Genomic DNA, 25,996 nt, shown 5'->3' with positions numbered 1-25,996 from the left:
GCAGCTGTTAACTCCATGCAAGCTGTCTTGTTCACAACTGCATCTCACCCACAAACCAGTTAGAAAATATAATCATCTCAATTTAATTTCAGTAAAACCTCTTTACGTTACGTCTCTCCATCTTTTGCAGTAGCAGACACATCAGTCAGTCCTCCTGACTCTGAATTGACTTCAGCTGATGCCACATGTCATTCCCCGTCCTCTGGTTTTGATGAGAACAAACCCATTGCAGCCAGTGGCCAATACAATATCGAGCATGGTGGAGATTCAAGTCACACTCTGACCCGCTCGCTCAGCTTCCAGGGAGGAGAACTAGAAAGTGCGGGCCTGTTGGACGGATCCTCAGTGGGAGGCTTCCGTCCACATTCTGAATCCTTCAGCGTCGGCACCGAGAGCGCTCCAGGGACACTCCGCAGGCCCAAGAAAGTCCATCCTGGGTCTGTGAAGAAGAAGCCTATTCTCAGACAGAACTCCAACCCAGAGAGTCCGAGGCCGGCCTCATCCAGTAGCACCCCGGAGATCAAGAAGCGCGCAAAGCCTCGAACGGCCAGCCCTCTCCAGCCTCAGGAGGAGGCAGAGGGAGGATCTGCAACCCCCAGCCCTGGAGGAACCCTCCGCAGGACCAGGAAGAGCCGAGTGGAGACTCCTCCTCCCCTGCTGGAGGAGACCAGCCTCACCAGCCAAGAGGAGAGCATCCCTGCCTTACCTTTGTGCCAGGAGACCCCTCTTGCGAGTAGTCCATCAGGCAGAGAAGAATCTCCCATTCCCCCTAGTACGTCCTACAAATGGGATCCAGATAATTTTGAGAACATCGATCCTTTCAACACTGGAGGTAGTAAAATTGCCAATTCCCCCGAACTGGGTCGTAAAGGCCCTGTGTGTGCCCCCATTGCTACTCCCCCAGAAAGACCCTCTGTGTCTTCTGTAGAGCCGGGTCCCCCAGCTCCTCTTCAAGAGCCAATCACCAACCCTGAAGAACAACCCATAATAGCCAAGCGCCAGGCAGTAAGGCTGGAGTTTGACTACTCTGAGGAGGGCAGTGAGGCGTCACACCAGGCCCCTCCCCCACCCAAGAAAGTGGGCAAGAAGCCCGGTGCGAAGATGCCTCTGAGGAAGCCCAAGCTGGGGCTGAAGAAGGCCCCTCAAGCGCAGACGGAGCCGCTGGACAACAATCCTCCAGCAACCTACAATGGCAACGAGGAGGAAATCATTGCTCCTGCAGTCTCTTACAAGTTTGAACCTGACAAGTGGGAGGATCCCAACTTCAATCCGTTTACTTCTAAGAAAGACATTCCCAACTCCCCCAAACTGTCCCAGCCGTCTTATTCCTTTGACACCAGTAACTTTGATGACTCTGAAGACCCTTTCAAATCCTCCATTAAGATGGCCAGTTCTCCTCCGAAGGCCTCTGCCTCCTTCGAACTGTCCTCCAATGACTATGACAATGAAAATGACAACGACAACATCGGGGAACTGGAGGACCAAAATCTGAACAAACCTGGCAAGAAGAAGAAAACTCCTATCAAATCGTAAGTTCACAATCTATCACCACAGTCACGGGAGAGTCCATACTCACTTCCAGAACATTGTATTCATGTGAAGGAATGTAAGCGTCTCTGTTAGTGAGGTTAGTCTGTGTTTGTATGTGATCCTCTTGTCTGTTATGCCAGTGTCCTCTGTCTGTCACCTGTGTCTGTGTATTCTCATATGTCACAGGAAGTCCAGGGGTGTGTCTTCTCTATGTTGTCTGTTGTAAGTACAGGGACAACACAACCATCCATCCCTCTTTTACAGCAGCATGTTGCCCTGTTGTCCCTCTTCCTATTAACAGAAACACCACAATCCCTTGTGCCCACTATCAAACAATTCCATGGAAACCTTTTTTTATCCTGTTTATTTTAACAGGACATACCTTTTTTCTGTGTATGTTTGTATTGTGTACAGTACAATCTCGCCTATGAAATGGCAATTGAAAAACATCATAGTACAATTAGAATACTCTGTGTTTCATCTCAATAATTGCTCATGTGTTTACATATTCATTTAAACATTGAAGAGTTGCTACACACAAACTTCTACTCATTCAGCAAAACTATACAGCAGAATGCACCAAAGTGTAGCGTTGCGTTGCGGTTGTGTGTGGTCGGCAGCGTAAAAGGCTTGAATCCTTCCAAAAGAGGTCCATGCAACAGGGTTCGATGAGGTGCTGTTGAATAACAAACTTAACACATTGTGTTGTTATTGAGTTTGTTGTGTTGCTGCCTTTAGCAGTCTATCTTTACAACATTTAGAACAGACTCTAATAGTTTACTATCAGCAGTAAACAAAAGTTAATATAATATGTCTCAATACGTTTTTCTCGTGAAGCTGACAAAATATCTTTCTTTGTTATATATATATATTTGTTAACCTGTGTCCGGTCTGCAAGTGTGTAACAAAGAAGGTGCTTGTGCTCCCTCTTGTGTTCATTTTTGGCTATTGTTGAAAAAACTCAAACTTTAAGATTATTATTATTATTAGATATTTCTAGATATACATATTTTAGGGCGAGTTATGGGCCCATTTATTTTAATTCCAAATGAATTCTGTTCAGAATTTTAACTATGAAATACTGGGCCTAAAACATTTTTATGTGACAAGGTGCAGACATTTTCTGCTCAGATTAATCAGATATGTTTATTAGTAAATTAATAGTTTGAAATAGGATAGTGCATTGTGTTGTAAATTGATATACAGGAACTTCCAATCCTTTTATATTTAAAGGTTTTGTGGGATATATAAATTGAAAACTAAAGTAACAAAAGTAAAAGGCACTAACAGTTAATCTACATTAATAGATCATGCATCAATGTCCTAACTAACCTGTTATATTAACAAACACATGGTATCTGTGTTATTAGTCTATTTGTGTGAAACGTCAACTATTCATAACATTACATTCCTTTACCACTACTATTGACTGCAGGTACTAACTAGATTCAACCCTCCTCATGGACATTTCACTGTTTCTGTTCATTACACCCTCGCATAGACTACAGTAAGTGGTACTGTGACTCCATGTCATTATGTTATCACGTTATGAAAAAGCAGCTGTACCCAACCAGGTTTACGTTTCAGTATTTGCAACTATACACACATTGGAGATGCGACGCTAGTACACAATACTTGGTCTTCGACAGTGGCCGATGGATCTAATAAAGTTGTGTACTGAGTGACTCTAGATCTTGACAATTTATGTTTTTTTTCCTTATTCTCAGTAATACTTTCAGAGTGAAAAGGTCGCCAAAGAAATCCCCATCGTCTGACCCATCCCAGGTACCTAAATCTTCATACCTGTACATCTCTCAGTACACTTGAGTCTCTCACTGTCGTCTGCCTGCAATTCTCCCTCTTCCCTCCGACTCCGTCACTGGCACCTTCTTTGTATTGAAGGACCCTACGTCCGCTGATGAAACTCCCTCCCTCCGCCCACAGGACGACCACGCCACAGACGAGGAGAAGCTGGCCTCCTCCACCAGCCACAAGTGGGCCACCCTGGTCGACATGGATGCAGATCTGACCTCTGACCAGCAAGACTTCCCTCAGCCATGCGACCTTACTTCCTTTGTTAATGAGAACAGTCTTCCTCTCCAGACTCCAGGTGAGGCTTAGCTGTCTGACTCTCTGAGTCCTCTTTCTGCCCCGGGCCACCTGTGTTCAAAAGAGTGCTGACCGAGATCAAAGCATACCGCAGACAGGCGGTGCTTAAAGGACATGTAAAGCTTATGTTTGGATGAACCATCATTTGCAGCAACCATCCCCTTTACTCTTCATTCATCCAGCAATGCTATTGATTATTGTTGTGGCAGTGAAATACGCCTGTTGGCCCAGTTCTCTAGTGACCTGTGACCTCTAAAAGAGCCTCCTTTTCCCAGAGGCTGTGTGGCTCAACTCATCTGGGTCAGAGATGAAATAATTACCAGACAGCCCTGCCTCTGCCTCTGACATCATCAGTGCAGAGCTCTACACTGGCTGTAATGCCTCTCCATTTCTTCTTCTGCCTCTCAAACTTTGTTTTGTCTTTCCGTGACAGTGCAAGATTATGAAATTGAGTACATGGAGAAGCTTGGCACTGCTTCGCCTGTGAGTATTTTTTATGTTATTTAGAGAATTCATCAAATGTTTGCTGCTTTCTTTATTAAGAATGGTTTGTTGTGTATATACGTTATTTCAAAGTAGAAAGTTATGTTTTATTCCCTTGTGTGTCTTGTAGCCACTGTCTGTGAAGAAGCCGTCTTTGTACTTGAAGTTGGACTCAGTATCTGACGGCTTAACCAAGAATTCGTGTGCACATGAATCTGAGCCCAGCTCCCCCTGCACAGGGTACAACACACTTCTACTGCTCTGCTTCATGTTTATTTCTGTGTATTTATCGTTTAGCATTTCAGACATTGTATGTTTTCTGTATAATGTTGTAAGTCTTACAGAGTCTTACATTTGTCAGTGCTTTACTGGTACGGTAAACTATCTACTTTGCTAATTGTGAACCAGAATAATTTGGATTGCATAATGCATGCAGTTCAGCTGCTCCAGCAACTTTTTCATTCACACTCTCATCCATCATATACAGTAAATGACACACCGTGTCCCTCTCTCGCCCCACCCCCCGCCTCTCTCCTCTCTTTCTCTCACTCTGAGCAGGAGTTTTGAGGAGATGGAGGCCCAGATAACAGCTGGTATGAAGACACCGGTGCTGAGCTCCCGGCCCGGTCTCGAGGGCTCCGCCGGGGACAAGGGCCGGAAGAGAGAGAGCGAGGCACTCAGCCGAACACAGAGCTCAGAGAGGGATGAGAAGGTGAGCCCAATGCTTGTGTAAACGTTCAAACTCATCGAGCAGCTATCACATATGTTGTCATTGCTGTGTCTTGTCACCATCACATGCGGAGAATTTGTGAGCTTTGATTTTGTAGAATTTACAACGTGTCATTGTTAAGTCTCGAGGGGGGAGAATGCCACACTGCACATGCTTTACTGAAGGCCGGGACTTGGCCCTCCCAACATGAGCGCCATCAGTCAGGGTGATTCTCATTAAAGCCTTGTCACCAATGACACATAGCCAGCCCGTCACACTAGCTTCCCAGCTTGAACGCAGTGACACGGCTCCCGATGCTGCCACTCAAACACTCAGCGCTTTGCTTTGCCATGCTGACCCCTGCCCTCCTACCTACTCCCGGTGCCCCTGTAGTCCCCTTACCAGGGCCCTGTGGAGGCCCCTGCTCCAGTCCCGGCCATGCCTCTGTTAGACAGGCTGTCTGAATGTGACGACCTCCTGCAGTACCTGGAGCCTGACCTGGCTGAGATCAACCCCACCGCATTCGCCCAAAAACTACAGGTGTGTTGACAGACCAGACATGACCCCTCTTGATGAACCTTATAGGTCTGACATCTTGTGGCCAATTTGTGACCCGTATAGCCGTTTGTGTGTGTTTTTCACGTTGTTCTCACTGTATCACCTTACTACATCCTGCCTTTTCATTTTCCCATTGTTCACTTCCTATGCCTCAGTTGCAGGTTTTTTAGCTTACTGTGTAAAATAGATCGATGGTGTGTGCGCTCAACTCAAGTTTCTATGTTTTCCCTTTGCTCTCTCATCCTTGGGCCGCAACCTCCCCTTCCTTACCCCCGAAATCCATCAATCCCCCTCCCAACCACCCCATGTGTGCGGCCCAGGAGGAGCTGGTGCTTGCTGCCCTGAGGATAGAGGCTCTGCAGGTAGCCAAAAACATCTCTCAGTGCCCCTCCCTCACCACTGTAACTCCCCAGGTACTGCGCTGAGACCTGCACCTGCTGTATGCAAGTGTGTGTAGGAAGAAAGATGCATCTTTTGAATGAGTGATTATAGAAAAGCAGGTGTGTGTGAAAAGCACGTGTGTGTGGCTGTAGGTGTGCGTGCATGAGTGTGTCTCAGCCTGCCTCCCCTCCCTTCTAAACACACAATTCTGAGTGACTGTGAGCTCATGGCCTTATCAACATGGTGGCTGCATCGCTACATTCGCAGACTTCAACAATCCCCCACATATGAAATCTTGAACATGGCTTAAGGTGTGAAGCTCCCTCCCCGACTAGCAGCGAGCTGTTCCAGGTTGTCTCCTCAGCGACAGAGTGCTGTGCCTTCTTAGTCCCTTGCCTTTATAATGCATGTTGGGCAACATGCATGTTGCCTGTTCATGAGAAGCTTACATGAGCATGAATGTGACTGGGACTGTCTCACAGTAGATTATATCAGCTGCTGAGGAGTTATGAGGATATAACTCTCCCAGATGTATTTGTTGATGCTTTGAGGTCATCACCCCAAAATCCCAGTCACATTCTTGTTTTGTGATTTGGTCCTTTTTCCAGACTAACAGCACTAACAACCAGGTCCATCAGGTAGGTGACAGTGTCAAGTTTGGCTGGAATGTTAGGTAGCACTTGGTAATGTTGCTGGTTGAAGGGATTGTGTTGAAACAGCCGATGCCTTCATACAGTAGAAGAAGGGGAGTGAAATTGTGTTGCTTAATCAGTAGTGAATCTACATTGTATGGTCAGTAGAAAAACTCTATTAAGAGTTGGAGCAGGGCAGTCACTTCTCGCTCCTCCTTCCATCTACGTCTCATGCTGTTGTCCCACACGTTTTACAGTCTCGACTCAAGAAACCCAGCACTCGGCGGTGGAATATCAACGGTTCACCCTTACTCAAAGTAAGAGGAACATATAGCCCTTTGATCTGTCTTGGCCTTCATTCAACTACAGTGCAGTCCAACTATTTGGACATCAACACAATGTGTTTGGCTCAGAGCACCAGCACACTAGATTTAAAGTAACTATGAGAGTTAAGGGCTGATGGTGAATGAAGGTGTTGTAGGGTGAGTGTAGGAAGCACAGCCCTTTAAAACACAGTACCTCCAATTTTGTACAGAGCTCCTCAGATGCTGTTTGAATGTAAATGCCCTTTAATTAAGCCTCAGCCCTATACTCACCTAGTGCTGGAGTACAGAGCCAAAACAATTGTCCATATGGCCACAGACTGCACTGTAAACTATAAACTCCTGTAGAACCCAGAAGTCTGAGATCTTGTTCTAGGTTTCGCTACAGTTTAGCCTACCGGTACCTTAGCTGTATATTGTCCCTGTGAGCGAATTTGTCTAAGTTGTGTTTTCTGGAGTTATGTATATTATCTCTCGTGTAATAGTCTACTAATGGGCTCTTTTGTGTTTGAAGTAGCTTGTCTTGTGTCTTCAGTTTTCACTTTGTTTTGCTCACATTAAGTAGTTTTTCCTCAAGTCGACAGTAGGTGTTTTAAAATGTTTGCAGTTTACTTGACGTGTGATCCAGGAGGTCTGGTAAAGGAGTTTTGTACTAGACCTAGTACAAAACTGCCCTAGGACTGGTTGTTTGTTGTTTGTGTTACTTTGTGGTAATTTCATGCAACAACCTCCTGGTGTGAAAAATGAAGCTAAGTGCCTTGCATTCTTTATAATAGCCAGTTGGGGGAGACTCATCTGTTTGAAATAAGGAAAATTGGAAAATTGTTCGATGAGAAAATTACCATACATATTTACCACCTCACTTTATGATATACCGTCAGGAAATTATGGTCCCATTTAGAGTACAAATGTACCTTGTGATTGACAGGGAGCCATCACAGTGTTCTGGTCTGAGAGCTGTCTGCATTTCAGCTGTCTGCATTTCGGCTGTAGCTCAGGGGGGTGAGTGGTCGTCCCGCAACCACAAGGTAGCCGGCTCGATCCCTAGTCCCCCCATAGCTCACATGTCGAAGTGTCCCTGAGCAAGACACTGAACCCCCAACTTCTCCCCGGGCGCCTCACAGGGCTGCCCACTGCTCCCTATCCAGGGATGGGTCAAATGCAGAGAAGAATTTCCCCAAAGGGATTAATAAAGGATACTTTCTTCTTCTTGAACCCTTTCATAGTGTGTTTTCAGTTTGTAAAAGTTCATTTTAACCGTTTTGGTCGCCATAAATGGCCACTTGACACTTCAAAACATCAGTCCACAAACCACTGGGTGACGTGACGGTTTCTACATCCACTGCTTACATACATTCTATGGGCAAAATGCACTACAGAGGGACTATTAGTAATTGTGCCCAAAAGGGGCATTTGCATTTTTACATCTTGTGGGCCTTGCGTTTCATAAAATTATTAAAACACGTGTACAGACATACAGTCGATCTGGGGCAGGATAGTATTGTAGTTTAGAAATTGTGGTTAGTTTTATGGGACTAATTGGACTGGGGGCATTTCAGTTTGTGTTGTGGTCAATGGGAGCCTCACGCCCCCTCAAGCAGCAGCCAATGTACTTTCAGTAAGGACACACATGTATTCAGTGTAACGGATGTTGCTTTATTATACTTTATTAAAATTGATGGTACTGGCATTTTAATGTTTTTTTTTACTAGGATTGTCTCTGTAAAACAGACCTCTAAAATATAGGTTACTGTGAGTCATACCGGCACTTTAGTTTTGGCAGATTCTCTTTAAGTTTCTGTTTAACCCTCACTGAAGTGGGAGGGTAATCCCACTGAGCACCTGAAGAAAAGCAAAAGAGGTTCATGGTTACCTGAACTCGACCGGTCTTTACCTTCAGTGGAATAATGGATTTACTGCTCTAGCCAGACCAAACACTCTCTTTTCAGCATATTAGTAGATCTCAGGCTCCTTGTCCCCGGTGAGCCCAGACCATTTCATCAAATCCTCCCGTAATCCAGCTCTCACAAGGATGACCAAATCCATTTCAGAGCATAGTTTTAGGGGAACAAAAATGGTGCTAGAACGAAGATGGTTTTTGTATTTTGATATGATGAATTGTGTGAGGACGTGGTGTTGGTAGAGTCGGAGGTTGCAATGGTCACATGTAGCGTCTCTCAGTACACCGCAACACTGTATCCAAAGTCTTTCTATTGATAAATCCTGTGAAAGTCCCTAGTTCACCTCAAATGAAGGCTTTGTAATAGTAAAATAATCGGGGCATTGCTGTAACAGTTCACACTATGATTCTAGCCACAACAGGTAAGACCAGTATGTTGAAATACGCTTTACCATGAGACTAACATCTATTTCCCATGCTGCCCAGTCCGCTGCCTTCCCCTCCCTCTCCTGTATATGATGCAGCCCTTGCTGTATCAACTGCTGCCCTCCTTCCTGTGTACCTTGCCTGGACCTAATCACATTCAGGCTCCTGACTGCTCAGCTGGGGGCAGCATCAGCCAAATCACTTGGCTAATACTGTGGCAATGAAGACTGTTTCATCCAATCATGTGGCAGCTGACCAAGTCTTCAGGAGCATCACCAGCCTATCTCATTTACATAATGTTTTTGGAGTGTTTTACATTTTGATGTAGTTAAATGCTGCCTTGCCGTTTGATTCAGGCCCCGGCGGTGAGGGTGTCCCATCTTTGGCTCGGTCTGGTTTGTAACTGGTTATGTTTCCTTTCCTCTCCCGCCTCTCCGCTGGCTCCTGGAAGCAGCACAAAGACGTGTCTTCTCCGATAGAGAGTGCCGTGTCCAAGAACTCACTGTACACCAGGACCACCACCAGCTACATCGAAGGGGACAGTCCCCACCTGCCCAGAGAACTGGACCACTCGCTGGGAATCGCACGAGAGGAGGTACGCTTTAAACTCTTTCTTTTTATCCTAAAAGTCATTACCACTGTCAGTACATCACACACTTAACTGTTTTGTCACCCTCCTCAGATCGTGACAAAGGAGAAAGAAGTGCTGGAGTGGCAGAGGAAGTATGAAGACAGCCGACAGGAAGTGGGGGAGATGAGGTAGGAAGTAGCACCTTGGGTTGTCATCACGTCCATCACTGTGAGGTTCCACCCATACACTAGAGGAAGGACTTAACGCCTCCCTGTGCGTCTGTTCAGTGGTACTCTGTCAGGATGCTTCGTGTCTTGTTGTCAGACTCCACCCATCATCGTTTAACCTACCAATTGGTTTATCTTGCTTTAAGTGTAAAACAAAGTCACAGCTAATCAGAGTGAAGAGCCAGTTAAAGAAGTCCATCTGAGTCCTACTATCGGGATGAGCGTTATAGGTGGAGAATAGATGATTATGATATATGTCAATTATCCATGAGAAAATCTTCAAGGGCCTTCAGGTGTCATTTGGGTTACATCAATATCTTAAAACTGTGATTGTATACACTTACATTTACGTATCCAGATGATCAATACATGTCCGACAAATATAGGTTCAAGGAGATGGAGATACGAGGGCTTGTTCTCTGTCAGCAGGTGGTGGTGTGTGGGTCCAGCTGGCCACAGCTCAGTTGGTGTGAATAAGACAGAGCTTACTTCATTTGGCTGATTGGGCTCAGGATAAGGAGGGGCTAAGAGGCTAAGGGGAGGCATGGCTAATCAATCCTCTTACCTCTCTGGCAACCTGCTTTTGCCAAAACAAGGCTTCCTATTGGGCCCTGCTGCTCTGAGTGTGGGGGGAACTTCTAGCTTTAAGACTCGGATGGAAACTGGACATAGTGCAAACAGATAAAAGATATAAAGCTAGTTTAGGGCGCTTAAAACTCTTAAATTACTCAGTAATCCTATTATCTGAAGTTAACGGCTGGAGAGCAGTGTCATTTACCTGAATTCTAAGAAAGTATCTTATTGCACATTTTGCACCTAATTTGGACTTTTTAATATCAGATATTTACAGCATATGAACGCATTAAAAGCAATTATGACAGAGAGCACAAATCAGAAGTGCCAGATCCAACCAGGTCAGGCTATATGTTTGTATTTAAACATCCTCCAAACAAAGTTTTATGAAATAATTTGTCATAGTGATGTAACCCTTTCCATATACTGATGAGCCACACTTTTTCATCCATAGGAGGATTGTTGCCGAGTATGAGAGGACGATTGCACAGATGATAGGTGAGTTTAGTGTTAAGTACAGGTGCTCAGTTGCTAACAAAAACCGAGCACAGGCCCAAGTTACTGTGTTTTTTATTACTGTGACATTTATTTCAAACCAACTTTTTTTTTTGTTCCCCGACCTCCCCACTTTTTGCTACACTTGTTTATTTGCAAACTGAGCAATATATACTGTATTTGTGCGCCACAGATTTCAGAGAATTAAGTACTCTTTTTATCATTCAAGCTAGCTTTGCCATGCGCTTGCTTCCATGTTTGGATATGGACTAAATCCTGACGTCATTGGAGGGGAAGTGCTCACTTTTAGCCCACGCGTGTTCAGCTTCTCTGAACTCATTAAATCCCGTTGCAGGTTCACACTGCATTATTCCTGCTCTCACCTTCTTTAGCACCTGATGATTTGATTTCCACTGCTGTCTAATTTCTTACTCTCATTAAAAGCACTGTCACAAAAAAGGAACAATCTATATCTGCCTGTGTCTAACACTCGGCTCTCTCACTTGTCTTGCCCCTCCCAGCTTGACTTAACACAGTCCATTCTTTTCTGTTCTGCTCCCATCTTTGCTCCCCTTACTATTTGATAACCCTGACAGGCATGCCAGGTGAGTAACGCAGAATTCTCCTTCAGTTGTTTGTGTCAGCTCACATCTCTCCACCCGTCCGTCAGAGAGGGGAGCAGATGTGCTCACTTTCCTCATCTCATCCAGTGACATTTGTTTGTCCATTTTGTTGCATTTCATCCTGTATGTTTTTTTTGTTTAATGAGTAAAACAGGTAATTTGCCATTTACTTGATGTAATTCTTTAGTTGCTGATATTAAATGGAGCATACACATGTACATATGCGTACTGAGAACCTTTACATGCACACCTGCACTGTAGATGGTTGCGGAAGTCCTTCATGCAGTATTAGTAAGTTAAGCAGGTTGGTCATGTCTAAGCTAGTGACAGGAAATTAAAGGGAAAGCTGGAAGGAGGCTAAAATACTTTGTAAGCTTTATCATGTAATACTGAAGGACCTGGAAGCCAGTTCTGTTTGTATGGTTTACAGGTGTCTTTGATTTTCCCACTGTTCAGTGTTTTTTTTGGTTTGCATGCTTCAGAAATACTCATATAGTGTAGTATAAAAGGCTGCTAAATCACACTAACCCACAAATTCATTTAAATATATTGTCAAAGATCAAGTGTGTGTTTGTACCTATGTGTGTCGGTATATGTGCCCAGTACAGCAGACTCTTTAGTTAGTACATATCGACTGGTGATCTGATCAACAGTATATTTGTGTGTGCCCATCAGAGGATGACCAGAAAGAGAAGTCTCTCTCCCACCACACCATCCAGCAGCTCATCCTGGAGAAGGACCAGGCCTTGTCCGACCTCAACTCCGTGGAAAAGTCTCTGGCCGACCTCTTCCGGCGTTACGAGAAGATGAAAGACGTACTGGAGGGCTTCCGCAAGGTGACTGACGCACATTGTTCACAACTAATGAGTCTTTTCAGCATAACCGGCCGTGTAACTCATCTGAAAATTATCTTGACAATCCTTATGGCAAGTAATACAAATATTTCTCACTCCCTTCAGAATGAAGAGGTTCTGAAGAAATGCGCTCAGGAGTATCTGTCCAGGGTCCGCAAAGAGGAACAGCGCTATCAAGCTCTGAAGATTCACGCAGAGGAGAAACTAGACAGGTGAGTCTCACTATTGCGAGTTTATTCCACCATGACGGTGTTATTTCCTCCAATGGAAAATACATCAACTTACACGTCCTTTTATGCCGTTCTTTTGTTCCGCTGTTTTTGTTTGTTTATTTTTTATTAATTTTTTATATTCCATTTGCTCTTTTTGGTTATTTAAAAAAAAAAATGTTATTCATTGCCTTTATGGTATGTTTTTTTTTGTTTACCGGCATTGTCGTTATGTATGACTATGCTTGGCTTCTCTGTAGAGCACTTTCCAAACTCTGTATTTAAAGGTGCTATATAAATAGACTTGATTGTCATTGTATCACTTGTGCGTTCGCAGGGCCAATGCAGACATAGCTCAGGTGCGGGTCAAGTCCAAGCAGGAGCAGGCCGCCCACCAGGCCAGTCTGAGGAAGGAGCAGATGAAGGTGGATTCTCTGGAGCGCACTTTGGAGCAAAAGGTCAGTCCGAATCCCTCAGTCCTCCGGTGTAAAAGGATGTGAAATCATTCAAAAAATATTGATGCGGACAAGTATAAAATTTGCTATTTTTGCAATTGTTTTATAGAACAAAGAGATCGAGGAGTTGACAAAGATCTGTGATGAGCTGATCGCCAAGATGGGGAGGAGTTAGCGACCACAACACGCCCAGGCCAAATCTCACAGGGAAGAGGAGCGGCCTTGGGAGGACACACAATTATATTTTACACTCTTCCAAGGACTGATAGACATTTAAGGCCAAAATTGGTCTCGGCGTTACATTTCCGACTGACTTTGTGCAAACAGAATGACTTCCCCGAATCACTCTGTACATTTTTGATGTGTCAGTGTATCATACTGTATCAGGGGTCTGGTTTAAAGTTTAAGAAAATGTATCATATCACTAATGAGTGTGTCTGTCTGTATGTGTGTGTGTGATAATGAGAAAATGAGAGCATGTGAGTTAAATTATCTATAATGATGTTGCCATGACAGTCGCTGAGGGAGAAGACTGTTTACCCGTTCCTGTTGTTGTCTGCTCTTGATACAAGAGGAAAGATACGACTTTGAGAAAGAGATTTAGATTCATTTAAAAAAATGTTCATACACCACTGAGAGAACTTAAACTATCACAATAGCTTATACTGCATGAGGAAGAGAAAGGAGAACTCGTCATGTTATATATGTTTGTATATACTGTAGGAAATTCCAAGTATGAAAAAGATTCATCTGCATTTTTGATAGTTATTCTGTCATCCTCGGCACGCTTTCCTCATGTAACCTTGTAGATATTTGTCATACTTGTCATAGCTTTCTCGATGAAATTGTGCGACTATTTTTTGGGATTTTATTTTGATATAAAGCAAACTAATTGTGACCTTATTCAGTCATGACAGGTGTAATTTAATTGTGGATGGATATGTCCTAGTTCTGCTGTGGTCGTTGTGTCACACTGAGGAATAACCTTTCTGCACAGCTGCTGTACAGCATCTGCTTACAAAGTGCAATAAAAGATGGCAATACAGCACACTGTATCCGTTTGGTTGATCTGGCATGACCAGCGAGACATTCAATTCAGTTTATTTATGATTATACATGATGTTGTGATCAGGATCTTTTGACATTGTGATGCATTCATGCATTATCAATGTTTGTTTTAGGGTTTATTTTCTCTTACTTTAGTTCTGTAATTCCCAATCATGGGGACAGGGGGTATGTGGGAAAAACAGATGATAAGCACATTTATAGCCACAATAACACATAAACTACCGGCTACAAAATCCCAGCTGCACAGGGCATGGCTTCCTATCACGTGTTGTGAGAGTTTGAAATGGATCACTGAAAGTAATGGATAGGTAGTTCAAAATCAAGCTTCTTCCACTTCTTTAAGTGGCAGCAGTATGAATGCAAACCTCCAAACCAAAGCCTAAACATCAACAATTCAAGGTCATTCAAATTCACTGTCTTGTATGAAAATAATACTATACGACTTGTAAATAACAAAAATTGTTAAATAACATCCAGTTTGAAAGAACACCTTTATAACATGACGAGTGGAGTCCCTGAACTTGAACAGTACTTGACTTCACCTGACAGCTGTGCAGTGTTCAATAAACATGTGACCGGCATAACATATTTAGAATAGCACGGCTATTGAGACAGATACCAGCCAACCTGAAATTATTTACTGCAGTTCTTGAAATGTAGAAAATGTAATATGTAACTCTAAATATAGAGTTATTCTTTCCAAATGTCCAACTGAAGTAGAACATTTAAGGGGTCTACATAAACGTCAGCAAAATGTGGCCAAATACTAATCGCACCCTGTCACGCGTACATCACAGGACAACACGCATCTTGTGGCAAATGAACCTGGCACTGAAGAAAGTAAATGGACTTCTGTAGGGCCACAATGTCAGTTAGAGTTCAGAGATCAGGTGGAGACAGGGACAAGAGAGGGAGGAGCCAGACTCAGGGTGGGTGTGGCCACAGCACGGTGGTGAATGGTGCGGTGAGTACAGGACGAATCCTTTTGCCCATCCAGGCAGAAGAAGCAACGATTGACACTCAACACAGCGCTGTGGGCCCCAGTGGAGGGGCTGCTAATCAGCACAGGAGGGGTATCAGCTCATCTGATAGCAGATTAAGCTCAGGGGGCTTTTGATCAGGACCACCGAGGACCACCGACACCATGAGAACTGTCCAGTACTGCCCGCTGCTCCTGCTTTCTTTGGTCCTGCTAGCGACCAACAGTAAGACTATTGTTTTTTGTTGTCTCCCCCCCCTCTTTTAGATGTACCCACTACCTTTTGTCCACCTTTCATTGCTTAGTGTATACTTCCAGGTACTCATCTCCCTTGCCATTCTTGCATTTCCCAAACTAGTGTGTACACTCGTTTTGTTCTGTATTTCTGTCATCTCCTGAGAGGCAGGCACCTGTTGAGTGAATATCTGTCCAAAGTAGCTTTGCTCTCAGACGTCAGGACAGGTACTGTTGGACATAACTGCAATTATCATTATTTTTCAAAAATGTCCTTGCATGTTTAAAAATAATAATAACAATTCAGTTAGAGCTTCTATTGACACTTTACGTGATGTCATCTTAGCTAATTGCTGTTTTTCTAGTCATTTTCCTGAGTTTTGCATTGTGTGTGTCATCCTTCTCTTTAACTAGCATGCAAGCCCAGCAACTAATCTCTTAATAGGCCTGAAGGCTAATACTTATAGCATGTGTGGGAGGCTGTGCTGTGGGGATAGATTGGGGTCAAGTGCGAACAGCAAGGGGGCATTTATACGTCATGTCAACACAGAGGGCCACAGGAAGCAGAGAAAAGAGACCAACTGCTCAAATATACATTTTGGTTTGCTGTTGTTTTTATTGTTTTACTCTTAAAGTTGCGCTTTTATCTGTACAAGGGCTGAAAGTCTGATATTTTTAATTTTGTATTTATTACTTATTATTGCTTCTGACTAAGTTTAATTACTGGTTTGTGTCGACAATTTGACCAGATTGGACACAACACTTTGAGCGTCTGATCAACTTTTCTGTCCGGCACAACATAACCGGATGATACAAGACAAGTCTGGTGTTGAAGGAGGTTATTTTGATGGCCAAGACGAGATATGTGCTGCTACAGAGAATGTTTGAAGTCACGATGATTCCTATAAGCCCGGCTTGGTTTGATCCTCTTAGGAAGCAGCAGTAAAGCTTGTTTCTGAAGGGCCATTTTAGAATTTAGGAGAAGGATGGGGGTTTTCAAAAGGAAGCGTTCAACTGCTTTTTCAAAGGTCAGCTAGTTCTCGAATAAGCGATCCCTCCTGTGGAGAGCTTTAGAAAGACATTTACATGCTTTATGTGCTGAAGAGGGCCCCTGAGGCTTTAGGTAAAGTTTAGAAAGATGTGTTTTTAAATCTGAGCGCACTTGTTTAATTCTTTGCTTGCTAGGGGCAACTTGTGTGAAGGAAGCGATCAATCAGTGCTCTCTTTTGACTGTTCTCTCCCTGTGCATCAGAGATGTGAATCCACCATCCCTGGGTGTATCATGCACATCAGACCCAGAGATCATGTGGTGATGATGGGTAAAAATATCCTGAGTTGAGGCCTTCTTTGACACTGCATGAGCTTAACTAACAATGAACCGGAATCTATGATAAATGTGAACGAGTTATCTGGAATACCCCACAATGCAATGCAGTCTTTACCATGCCAGAGTAGCTGCAGCTGGCCCACTTGTACCGATGTCTAGAACAAAAATGGCTTTCTATTCATGCCTTGAAAAAAAGTAAAAACGTCCAACACAGGGCTTTCAAGATTATTATTTTTTTATATTTGGTGGTCACCCATCATCAACTGCAGCAATAACACCAGGTCAGCCAGAGAGTGACATAGTGCTGGCATTTAAAATGTGCTTTTCAGGTAGTGACATCTTTGATGCTGCATATCTCTACACACCGAGCTAAAACTATGCATTAGAGATCAGTAAACTATTTCCCCTCAACTTGCCATGATGTTGTATTGTCAACCTTTAGTAAGCGTGCACTGGAGCAATATTTCTTCTGTGTGTCCTCCAGGTGAGGCTCTGAAATGTTATACCTGTATGGGCTCCAATAACGACGACTGCAACCGGCAAGGCTCCAAATCTTGTCCCAGCTACTCTGATGCCTGCGCTGTGGTGGTGGGCCATGACAGTGAGTCCAGCAGTGTGGTAGCCTTTGATATTAGTTTTCTTTCTACCGACAGTACAGATACACAAAGCTCTATTTGTATCTGTGTGTGAGGATATGTGTGTTTGATGGAGGGCATGCTGCTGTCTAGAGACACACCCCACCGGCAGGGGGTCCGAGGCTTTTAAGGAATAGAAGAGCTTTGCTGCCTAGATCATGATCCTTAATGAGGACACCATGTGCTCATGTCACCGAGACAATTCCTCGTCACAAATTTAATTTAACTCTGTTTATTTATTTAATCCTGCATAAGAGTTTTCCATAAAATATACCTTATTAATCATCAAAAAATGGGGCAACAAGAGAGACCATCATCCTGTCTGTAAATTACACATTGTAGATGCAACAGTTTTCCCAGATTGAATTCTGCCGTCAGGCACGTGGTAGTGTTTACAGTGTGACCCCAATGAACAAAGTGAGAAAATAAAAAGATAAAATCAGCAGCAAGTTTCATCAAATGTATATTGGTTGGTCAGTGGAAGGCAGCTGCAACACCGGTGACTTCTGTTTCTGTCATTTGTTTGTCAGGTGGGGTGATGAAGTCCTGCTCCTACAAGTCTTTCTGCAGTCAGGCCAACAGCCAGGGCTACAGAGCACCAGGGGTCAAAGTTCACTGCTGCTACGGCGACGACTGCAACGTGAACAGCTTTGCCTCCCGTCTGCCAAGACTCCACAACCTGCTGCTGTTTCTGCCTCTGTTGTTACACTGTTTTTGCAAGTAGACTCACATTCACGATGCCAACAAGATTTCATCTGCAGCACAAATGACAACTAGTGTTCTCATTTACTCACAAAATGCCAAATAACCCTGCCTGATTTCACACTATACACAATGTATCGACTGTAACCATCTACAATTCCACTCTGCTTTGATTTACCGTTAAGCATCTAAACAGAAGCCTTTACATTAAGGAGTTACTGTACATGGAGGAGCTAGAGGTGTTACTGCGTGGATTACACACACATTGTTGGATCGCCTCCATTAAGCAGTACTCAAGTAGATGCGTCTTTCAATGGATTTCACTTAGCTAATAACGAGAGGATCCTAAGGGACGTGCTAGAATATCAAGCAGAGGTGATTTATTTCTTGTTTCCCATATTCAAAGAGGAAGCGATGCTGTTCATCCGTTTCCACACTCTGGTGTGATACTCAGGACACAATGTGTGAAACTACAGGATGAAACGAACAAGTGTTTTTACTAATCACCTTTTAAGTGACGCTTCACTGCATCCGTCTTTCTTTTCACCTAAACCGACACGTCCACGTGTCTCAGCATTGCTTGTGTTGCAGCAGATGTTCCTGTGGCTAAATATGGCACCCAGAGTTCAATCTGATGGTGTCAGCCGTCTACCTGTCAATCACATATCTGACGAGCTGTGTGGGATATTTTGGAAGGCAAAGAGAAAATACTTCTCCCACATATCCACATAAGCCTTTAACATGCACGGGGCATGGTGTGTTACACAGACGAGGTTAATCCACTTTGTTTGAAGTCACTTAAATAATTACGTTATGAACAGAGTTTGAGCACGCCTTAATAGAAGGTGGCCTGAGGCGACTGTATATATTGTATAGAAAATGTAATTTTAAAATGAATAATGTCTATTTGGTGACATATTCTGTTTATTGTGTAATTTTCTTGTAACTCATGTTAAGAAATATTTTTGTTACAGTCTGATGTACATTAAATACAACAATCTGCAGCTGCTGGCATCGTAACACATTTTAGTACCAACTATGAAGTATAATAAGTTTAAGCAATCTGCACACGAAAATCTTTTGTGGATTCTTTTACTTATTTCTATACGTTCCTCATTACTTACGAAAATAACACTAATTTAAATAAACTATGGATATGCATATAGCATATTGTCAGGAAATATTCATAGCTAATACTGGATCTAGAGAAATATATGAAAATGTTGACATTCATAATTCAATGCAAATGCAAAATGTAAAAGTCTCTCTGTTACTGCCCCTGTCTGTAATAGTTTCTGTCCTCACCTGACAATGTCCATAAAACAAGCTGAAAACTGTCTATTGTGTGATATTGTTTCACCTCATCTCTTGCTGGCAGCGTGACATTATTGACGGGTATATTTCTACAACTATTGGCACTGCTTAACTGCAGGGGTGGAAGTAACGAGTTACACATTTCACATTGACTGTAACAAAATTAATGTTATGTTTACTTATACTTTTTAAAGTTTAAAAAAAAAAACACTTCTGTCTTCTCTACATTTGAAATAACATAGCTAATAAGGACATTCATATATTATACTTAAATAATCTATTCAAATTCGGCATAAGTGATAAAAAAATGTCCAATAATTAATCTTGGCACCACCCGGCCAAATCAAACGCACCCAACAGGTGAACGCTGGGTTTGGCAGAGCTTTCTGCGGCTCAAAATGTCTGAAAATGCGGAGTGCAGTGTGTCGGAGCCACTGGAAATGGTTACACTGGGACAGCGAAGCCGACTGGGAATGAACTAGCAGAGAAGGTTCACCGTGCAGATTGAGTTCAGACAGGTGAGTAGAGCAGCACTGTGTGTTGTGTGTGCAGCCACCCGGTGTGTCTGTGTGTCTCTGTAGTCTACTCGGCTTTAATATGTTTGTTTTTTGTATTCTGGTGCTGAAGTTTATTGTTTATCTGTGTTGTTTGCTTTGAAAGTGATTTATTTCTGCTGTTAATTCAAGAAGGGCAGGTTATTGAATATGTTGCTCAATAATTAGTGCACTTATCCGTTGTGTTTATAGACTTTTTGTTTACATTTTTTATATTGGTCTGTTTTATTTAATCATCTGAGTTGTCTGATTAATTCTAATAAGGCCTTCACTGAGGAAGGTCGTTGTATAATTGATATTCAGATGCGTGAGCAGCTGCAAAGTGGCAGCTATATTTTTTGTTATTCCTACTTTGTAGCCTAAATGTCTTCTTTAAATTAATAGGTTTGTTATATATTGGCCTTGTACGTTAAAAACGCAGTAGTAATAATAATAATAGTAATATAATTTAGCTGACTTTCTTTTATTAAATTTGTTTTAACTTGTATCTGAGTACATTTATACACAAGTACTGTTACTTGAGCAAAGTATCTTCAAGGAACGGTACTTTTAATTGAAAAAAATATTTTAGTGGATTTTGTGATTTTTGTGGAAGAAAAAAACAAACGTTTGAATGAATTATGATGAAATTTGCACGACCAATAGTTTACTCTTCTTTTTACTTTTAGTTCATACTGCCGCTGCTCTTACAAAGTACGTACCGTTGCATGTAGTATGCATTCAATTGCTCCTTCACTAAGCACTGCTCCTCGCTGCTACTCCATCAAGCTGTCAGAGGTATGGAGCCCAAACTGTCTCTAACTGCACTCCCTGAAGGCATTTTTGTTGTCACAAAAAGACATTTCAGAGAGAAGCAGACACACAGTTCTACAATATGTGTTTGAAGGATGTATCCAGAAAGCAGATTACAAAGATAAAGATAGAAGCTAAAGCCGACAAATCTCAGTGTAAAACTGAACCTCACACTGAAAATAAGGAACAGCACAGTTCCTGTAAAGCTGGATGGGTCTTTATTCACTGTTACATTCATCAATCCCCCCCCACACGTTTAAATGTGCAAACACAAATCTAACAGCTGGGAAACCACAGCTGCTCTCAGGTTGAACCAGGTTAACATATTATGATAATACTTGGAGTGACATCTGTTTCACTGATGATATTCACTGCTTGAAGAGAAGCATAGACACATCTGTGAACTGGAAGATACATACACTGCCAATGTAATCAACGTGAATAGACTGAAGAGACTCATAAGATTAAATAACGTATGAAATATAATGCGTGTACGTAAAGCCAAGCGGTACGGTGTTGGTAACAGGAGAGCTTATGAAAATCTTGGATAATGGATAAGAATTCACAATTTCGTGCATAACTTAACGCTCTCTATGTGTGAGTTGTGACTTACCTACAGTAGCATCTTCTTTCCCAGCATGCCTGCTCTTGTAGTTCACACAGCCTCCACCGTGAGGCAATCTAGCCACACTTCAGACCTCCGCATTGTCCTCGCTGTCAAATCTATAAGACTGTTGCAATTCATATTGACCAACCACGCCTCAAGGGGACCACTGAGATTGGCTTGAGTCAATACTGATAATAATTGCACTGTTTTATTGCTGTCTGCTGGGGTTTGTACTTTATTTAAAAATGTGGAAACTCTCTCCCTCTCTTTTCGGTTCCCTCTTCCTCCTGCTACTCTCTCCTTTTGAGAGGCAGGTGTGAGAGTGTGAACGGATTGTCCTGGAGGGGGATAGGCACTGAACCCAAACCGTGAGTCTCCAGGCTCGGTCAGCCGGAGCCTGTTTGTGGTGCTCACGTCTGCAGACGGCATAAAGAATGGGCCCCTTGTCGGCCCCCGGCAGCTTTATTTGAAAGGCTTCTTTCTCATTAATTAGGGAGGAAGGGGAAAGTTTTCATAAACCTGAAGGGCTGATGGAGGGTCGACGGGTCAAGGTGCTGCTGATGTGTCTGAAGTTTGTCTTCTGGGGCTCGTAGTTCAATTGGCTGTTCAACAGTGTTAGTCATGACTAATTTAAGTGGGACTGTTTGTGCACTACGCAATTTCCCTGCTGCATGTCTGTGTTGTCTCGTTTGAAACGCCGCCCGCACCTCTCACCAGTACACATATTAAAGGACAAAGTTTATAGTTTGATGGAGGTTTTCGAAATTGGAAACAGCAGTCACTGTATTCCCTCCCCACCCTCGTGTACGTCATCTCAGCTAAAACTGAAGGTCATCGCCATGGCAACATTGGTGTTTAAATTGGAGTATGTTTAATCCCAATCCTCTGGCACCTGAAGACATTACCACCGCAAATCCCACTGTCAGTCATCAAAGGGATGAGCTGGCTGCCCTTTAAGGGACTAAAGTTAAGTTAAGTAAACCAGACAGGTTTCACTCCACGTGAATGCCACTGAATGTCCCACACGGTGACACAAACACATCCATGATTATTTTTGGTTTGTTTGTGTGTTTGTTTTGCTGTTATCAGAGAGCATTTATCAATTGTTGAGTGTGTGTGCCGCTGAAAGATTGACGCATTTCTGAGAAACTCGCCTTCTGTCACAAGCCCTCGCTCATCCATCTTTCTGCTGGGAGATTGTCTGTTAAGGCCTTCGTTGCATTTTCCTTATTAAATGTATTTGCTTGGTGTATTGATTGCGTGACCTGTTTGTAATGACAGCCGGCTGCAGCAGATTAGACTGGTCAATACAAGAGGTAAATACAAATTAATATACTTGTTATTTTAGAAAGGCGGTTGTGTTTTTCAGTAATGTTACTTTTTTTTGTGCTCAAATCCCCTCCTGAGTAAATTGGGACACTGACATCAGGCAGATGGCTTTGGTTGGAGACTCCTCTTAAACAGGGAAATTAACTTTTTGTGGAATCCAGGTCCGGCCCACTTAGGCAAACCACCAGTTCATCTAGGGCAGTTCCCCACTGGATAAAGAGCAGTTTCAGTCGTTCCAGGACGGGTCAGACGTCTTGGCAACATTGAGCTTGGGATGCAGTCCCTCAAAATAACCAAATGAAAAAAATCATCTTAAAGAGTTATGTCCAGAGCATAAAAAGTACATTTTTTTTGGTCATTGATCATTGAGCCAAGTGCCCAACATCATAACTGACTGGTTGAAAACAAAAACAAACGCGTCCAAAGTAAAAAGAGCCCACTCTGCTATATCAAATGCTTACGCTATTATGGGGTGGGAACATAAGCGCTCGGGGGAGAATGAGAGCGTGTGATACGTTGGCTGTGTTTACAAGCACTCGGGTCCTGGCTGGTTGGCACGGGTTCACCCAACGGTCACCAGTTCTGAGGTCTCCGGGTCTCTGGTCTTTTTGAAAAAGATCTGTGAAGCAGAATTAAAGTGATCTACCTCCAGACGGAGGACCATAAGGGCTTTCGGTCTTTGAAACAGGGGAGGAGGAGAGACACAGAGAGCTAGAGTGGGGGGGACTAAAGAGGGAGCCAGGGGGGAAAGAGGAGAAGAAGAATTATGTGTAATGAGTGTGTTCCTCTGCTGTAGCTACTTTGAAATGTGACTAAATGGCCCGCCTTCTGTGAAGCCTGTCCCTGGTTTTGAGGGCAGCAAAGAGCCACCGAGAGAACCTGAAGCTGACCGGAAACGGTGCGCAGACTCGGAAAGGTGTTCAGCCTGGTCGGATAATATTTCCTCTAATAAACCTGGTCACAAAATGTAAAACACTGTGATTAGCATTGAAGTAATGTGTCACTTTCAATTGAATCCCTACTACGCAAATTAGTCAGTAAAACTGACTGATCCTTTTGTTTTTGCCTTTTTTTACTGCAGTAATTACCTCAGTTCCAAGTTGAACCATCTACTTTTGTAATGTCTAACATAGAGGTAAGATGTATACAGTAGGATTATCATTTGAACCTATGAATACTACTTTTTCTTTTCTTTAAAAGAGCTGTTCCAAAACACCATCCTGCAAACAGATTTCATGAGCGATATGAGCAATTTTCCTCAACATATTTCACATGTCATAGCTATTCATTAGTGGATGAATTACAAGTAAACACGCTTTGAGCCAATATACAGCATCTAGCATCTCCACCATATGTTCTCTGCAGTTTTCACCTCCTTCCCAGTTCCCTCTCTTGAGAAGACAGTGTTTGCACCATTTCTGTGTCAACTATAGTTGTGATACAGGCTGTCTATTTTTGCTATCCCCCACAGGATGAACAAAGGAGCAGGATTGTATAGAGAGAGGGCTCCTGTGATGAGCTTTTTGTAGAATTACCACAGCTCTGCTAATTCTGTGCGTCTTAAAAGGAGGAACAAGACATGCATCCATATGCACGGGCACTTAGTTTTTAATTGGGAGAAACGCGAGCATAACAAGTCGTCATGACAAAAACACAGAGGGTCAACAAATATCACGGAGAACTGTGGAGAGGGAAAGGAAGCTAGACTCGGTTGGGAGGGTTTACTGCGTTGAATGAGTGTAGAGGGAAAGGAGGATAACAAAAGAGAGGCGAGGAAAGCAGACCTTGGAGCCAAAACCAAATCACATCAGTAACCGCTGCGCCCCGGGGTGAGGGCAGGCTCAGTCAACCGTACCATGCAACTGGGATAATTAGTTTTGGAAAGGAATATCAACTGATATAATTGAGCATTCTCCGCTAATGAAGATCTTCTTGTGTTGTCACTGGTGAGGCGCTAATTGATGAGAGAGAGGGACGGGGTGGGTGAAGGGCTGTGCAGGATATGATGGTGGAAGTGCTGCCTGCGCTGGGAAAGAAAAAAAGTTCTTCAGGTTCGTTGATCTCTATTTTACAGGTTTCATTTAGCAGACAGTGACTCACTGTATGCTTTCATTCGCACAAAGGCCGGTTATTGTGTGTAAGCGATGGGCTCATTTGCAGCCGTATGCTGTGTTCCCTTTTAAAAGGTTCGTTCGGACATGAAAGAAAACCTGCCGTAGCGTTGAGACAGATAAGAGCTAGAGGCGGAATAAAAAAAGCAGGAGTCCACAGGATGGGGGGTTTAGGGGTTGCACAGGTCGTGTTGGGAGTTTTGATCGAGGGAAGCAGAGGGTCGAGGATTTGTGGAGCGAGGGCTGTGAGGAGGGGTCATGGTGGAATCAGTTGAGGGAATAATAGGAAAGCAAATTGGTTTTGACAAGTTTGGGGAACTGGAAGTAATGCGGCCCTTTTAAAGGGGAGATGAGGGAATATCCAGAAAAACTATGAGATAATCAGGGGTACCATTCAGGAGCAGAGTGAGGCGAGGGATCCGAGCCGGAGCACGGGGCCTGCTGGTGACCCTGAAGGCCCCCGGGGACGGGGCCAGCTCTCATGTGCAGCCTGCAGGGGGCGACAGGCTGAAAGCCGAGTTGATCATTTTACTGGAAAGTGAAAGTTGTGTTGAAGCTTTCACAGTTTCTAAAATCTTTACCATATGACACACTTTCTGATAACCATCAGTCTTCTAAGAAACAGTCTTCAAAGCCTTTCAGGAGATGATATTTGTATTGATTAAATGTATTTTCACGTCATGAATAAATCAAACAACCAGCTTGCCAAATGAATAATGCTTTTTATGAAGATGTTTAAGACATCCTTGTTAACTCGGAGAAGACAGGCAGGCAGACGGATGGAGACACAGTAAAGTAGATGTGCAAAGTAATACACACACACAAACACAGATATTCAGACAGTCAGGCAAATGCAGACAGACGATACTGATCAACTATTCCCTGTCACTCATCTACTGAAACGGGCAGCGTCCCCAACAGCAGGCGGCCTGCCAGATCGGCTCCACTGGCAGCCAGCTGCACAGACTGCTCACAGCAGCCAGCGTGGCGACAGACCGACGCAGAGCATCCAGCTAAGGTGTTTGAACACAAACAGAGGATTAACAGAGTTCTGGGCACGAAGGTGGCGGCAAATAAAACATCAAACATGCCCGCTCCACGGGACAGCAGGTCCAAACAGAAACATGATTGTACAATCATTTCACATTAATGTTGGTGGGCAATGGAAGCCATGGTTCAGCTTCATGCTGTCCCGTTTGTCGGAGTTGGTTTTAATATGGAGAGCAGAAAGGATTGCATCAAGTTAAGATGGCGATTTTTAAAAAGGGAATATTGTGCCTTCTCCA

General features: G+C 43.4%; 2 protein-coding genes across 2 annotated transcripts in view; both read left to right on the top strand.

Annotated features, from left to right (window-relative positions):
• The window catches only part of tacc2 (transforming, acidic coiled-coil containing protein 2), a gene marked incomplete at its 5' end in the record, with an annotated part of 41,649 nt that extends 27,546 nt beyond the window's left edge, over positions 1-14,103 (top strand). The window contains 16 exons of the mRNA XM_079229557.1: positions 131-1,529; positions 3,258-3,315; positions 3,433-3,640; positions 4,073-4,122; positions 4,253-4,362; positions 4,681-4,834; positions 5,225-5,371; positions 5,710-5,802; positions 6,660-6,719; positions 9,506-9,646; positions 9,734-9,810; positions 10,877-10,920; positions 12,216-12,376; positions 12,500-12,606; positions 12,941-13,061; positions 13,168-14,103. Coding sequence (XP_079085683.1) covers positions 131-1,529; positions 3,258-3,315; positions 3,433-3,640; positions 4,073-4,122; positions 4,253-4,362; positions 4,681-4,834; positions 5,225-5,371; positions 5,710-5,802; positions 6,660-6,719; positions 9,506-9,646; positions 9,734-9,810; positions 10,877-10,920; positions 12,216-12,376; positions 12,500-12,606; positions 12,941-13,061; positions 13,168-13,233 — 2,996 coding nt within the window. The 3' untranslated portion in view covers positions 13,234-14,103. The remainder of the gene's footprint in view (positions 1-130; positions 1,530-3,257; positions 3,316-3,432; positions 3,641-4,072; positions 4,123-4,252; positions 4,363-4,680; positions 4,835-5,224; positions 5,372-5,709; positions 5,803-6,659; positions 6,720-9,505; positions 9,647-9,733; positions 9,811-10,876; positions 10,921-12,215; positions 12,377-12,499; positions 12,607-12,940; positions 13,062-13,167) is intronic.
• Positions 14,104-15,270: 1,167 nt separating this feature from the next.
• On the top strand, positions 15,271-18,025 carry ly6pge (lymphocyte antigen 6 family member pge; the record flags this gene model as incomplete). Its single annotated transcript, XM_079230151.1, has 3 exons — positions 15,271-15,331; positions 17,151-17,267; positions 17,832-18,025. 3 exons carry the CDS (start codon positions 15,271-15,273, stop codon positions 18,023-18,025), a joined length of 372 nt encoding a protein of 123 aa, XP_079086277.1.
• Between the last annotated feature and the right edge of the window lie 7,971 nt (positions 18,026-25,996).

The sequence above is a fragment of the Taurulus bubalis genome, assembly GCF_910589615.1.
Source record: "Taurulus bubalis genome assembly, chromosome: 14".
Taxonomy (NCBI): Eukaryota; Metazoa; Chordata; class Actinopteri; order Perciformes; family Cottidae; genus Taurulus; species Taurulus bubalis.
The sequence above is the reverse complement of the archived record's forward strand: the minus strand, read 5'-3'. Positions and strand labels throughout refer to the sequence as shown.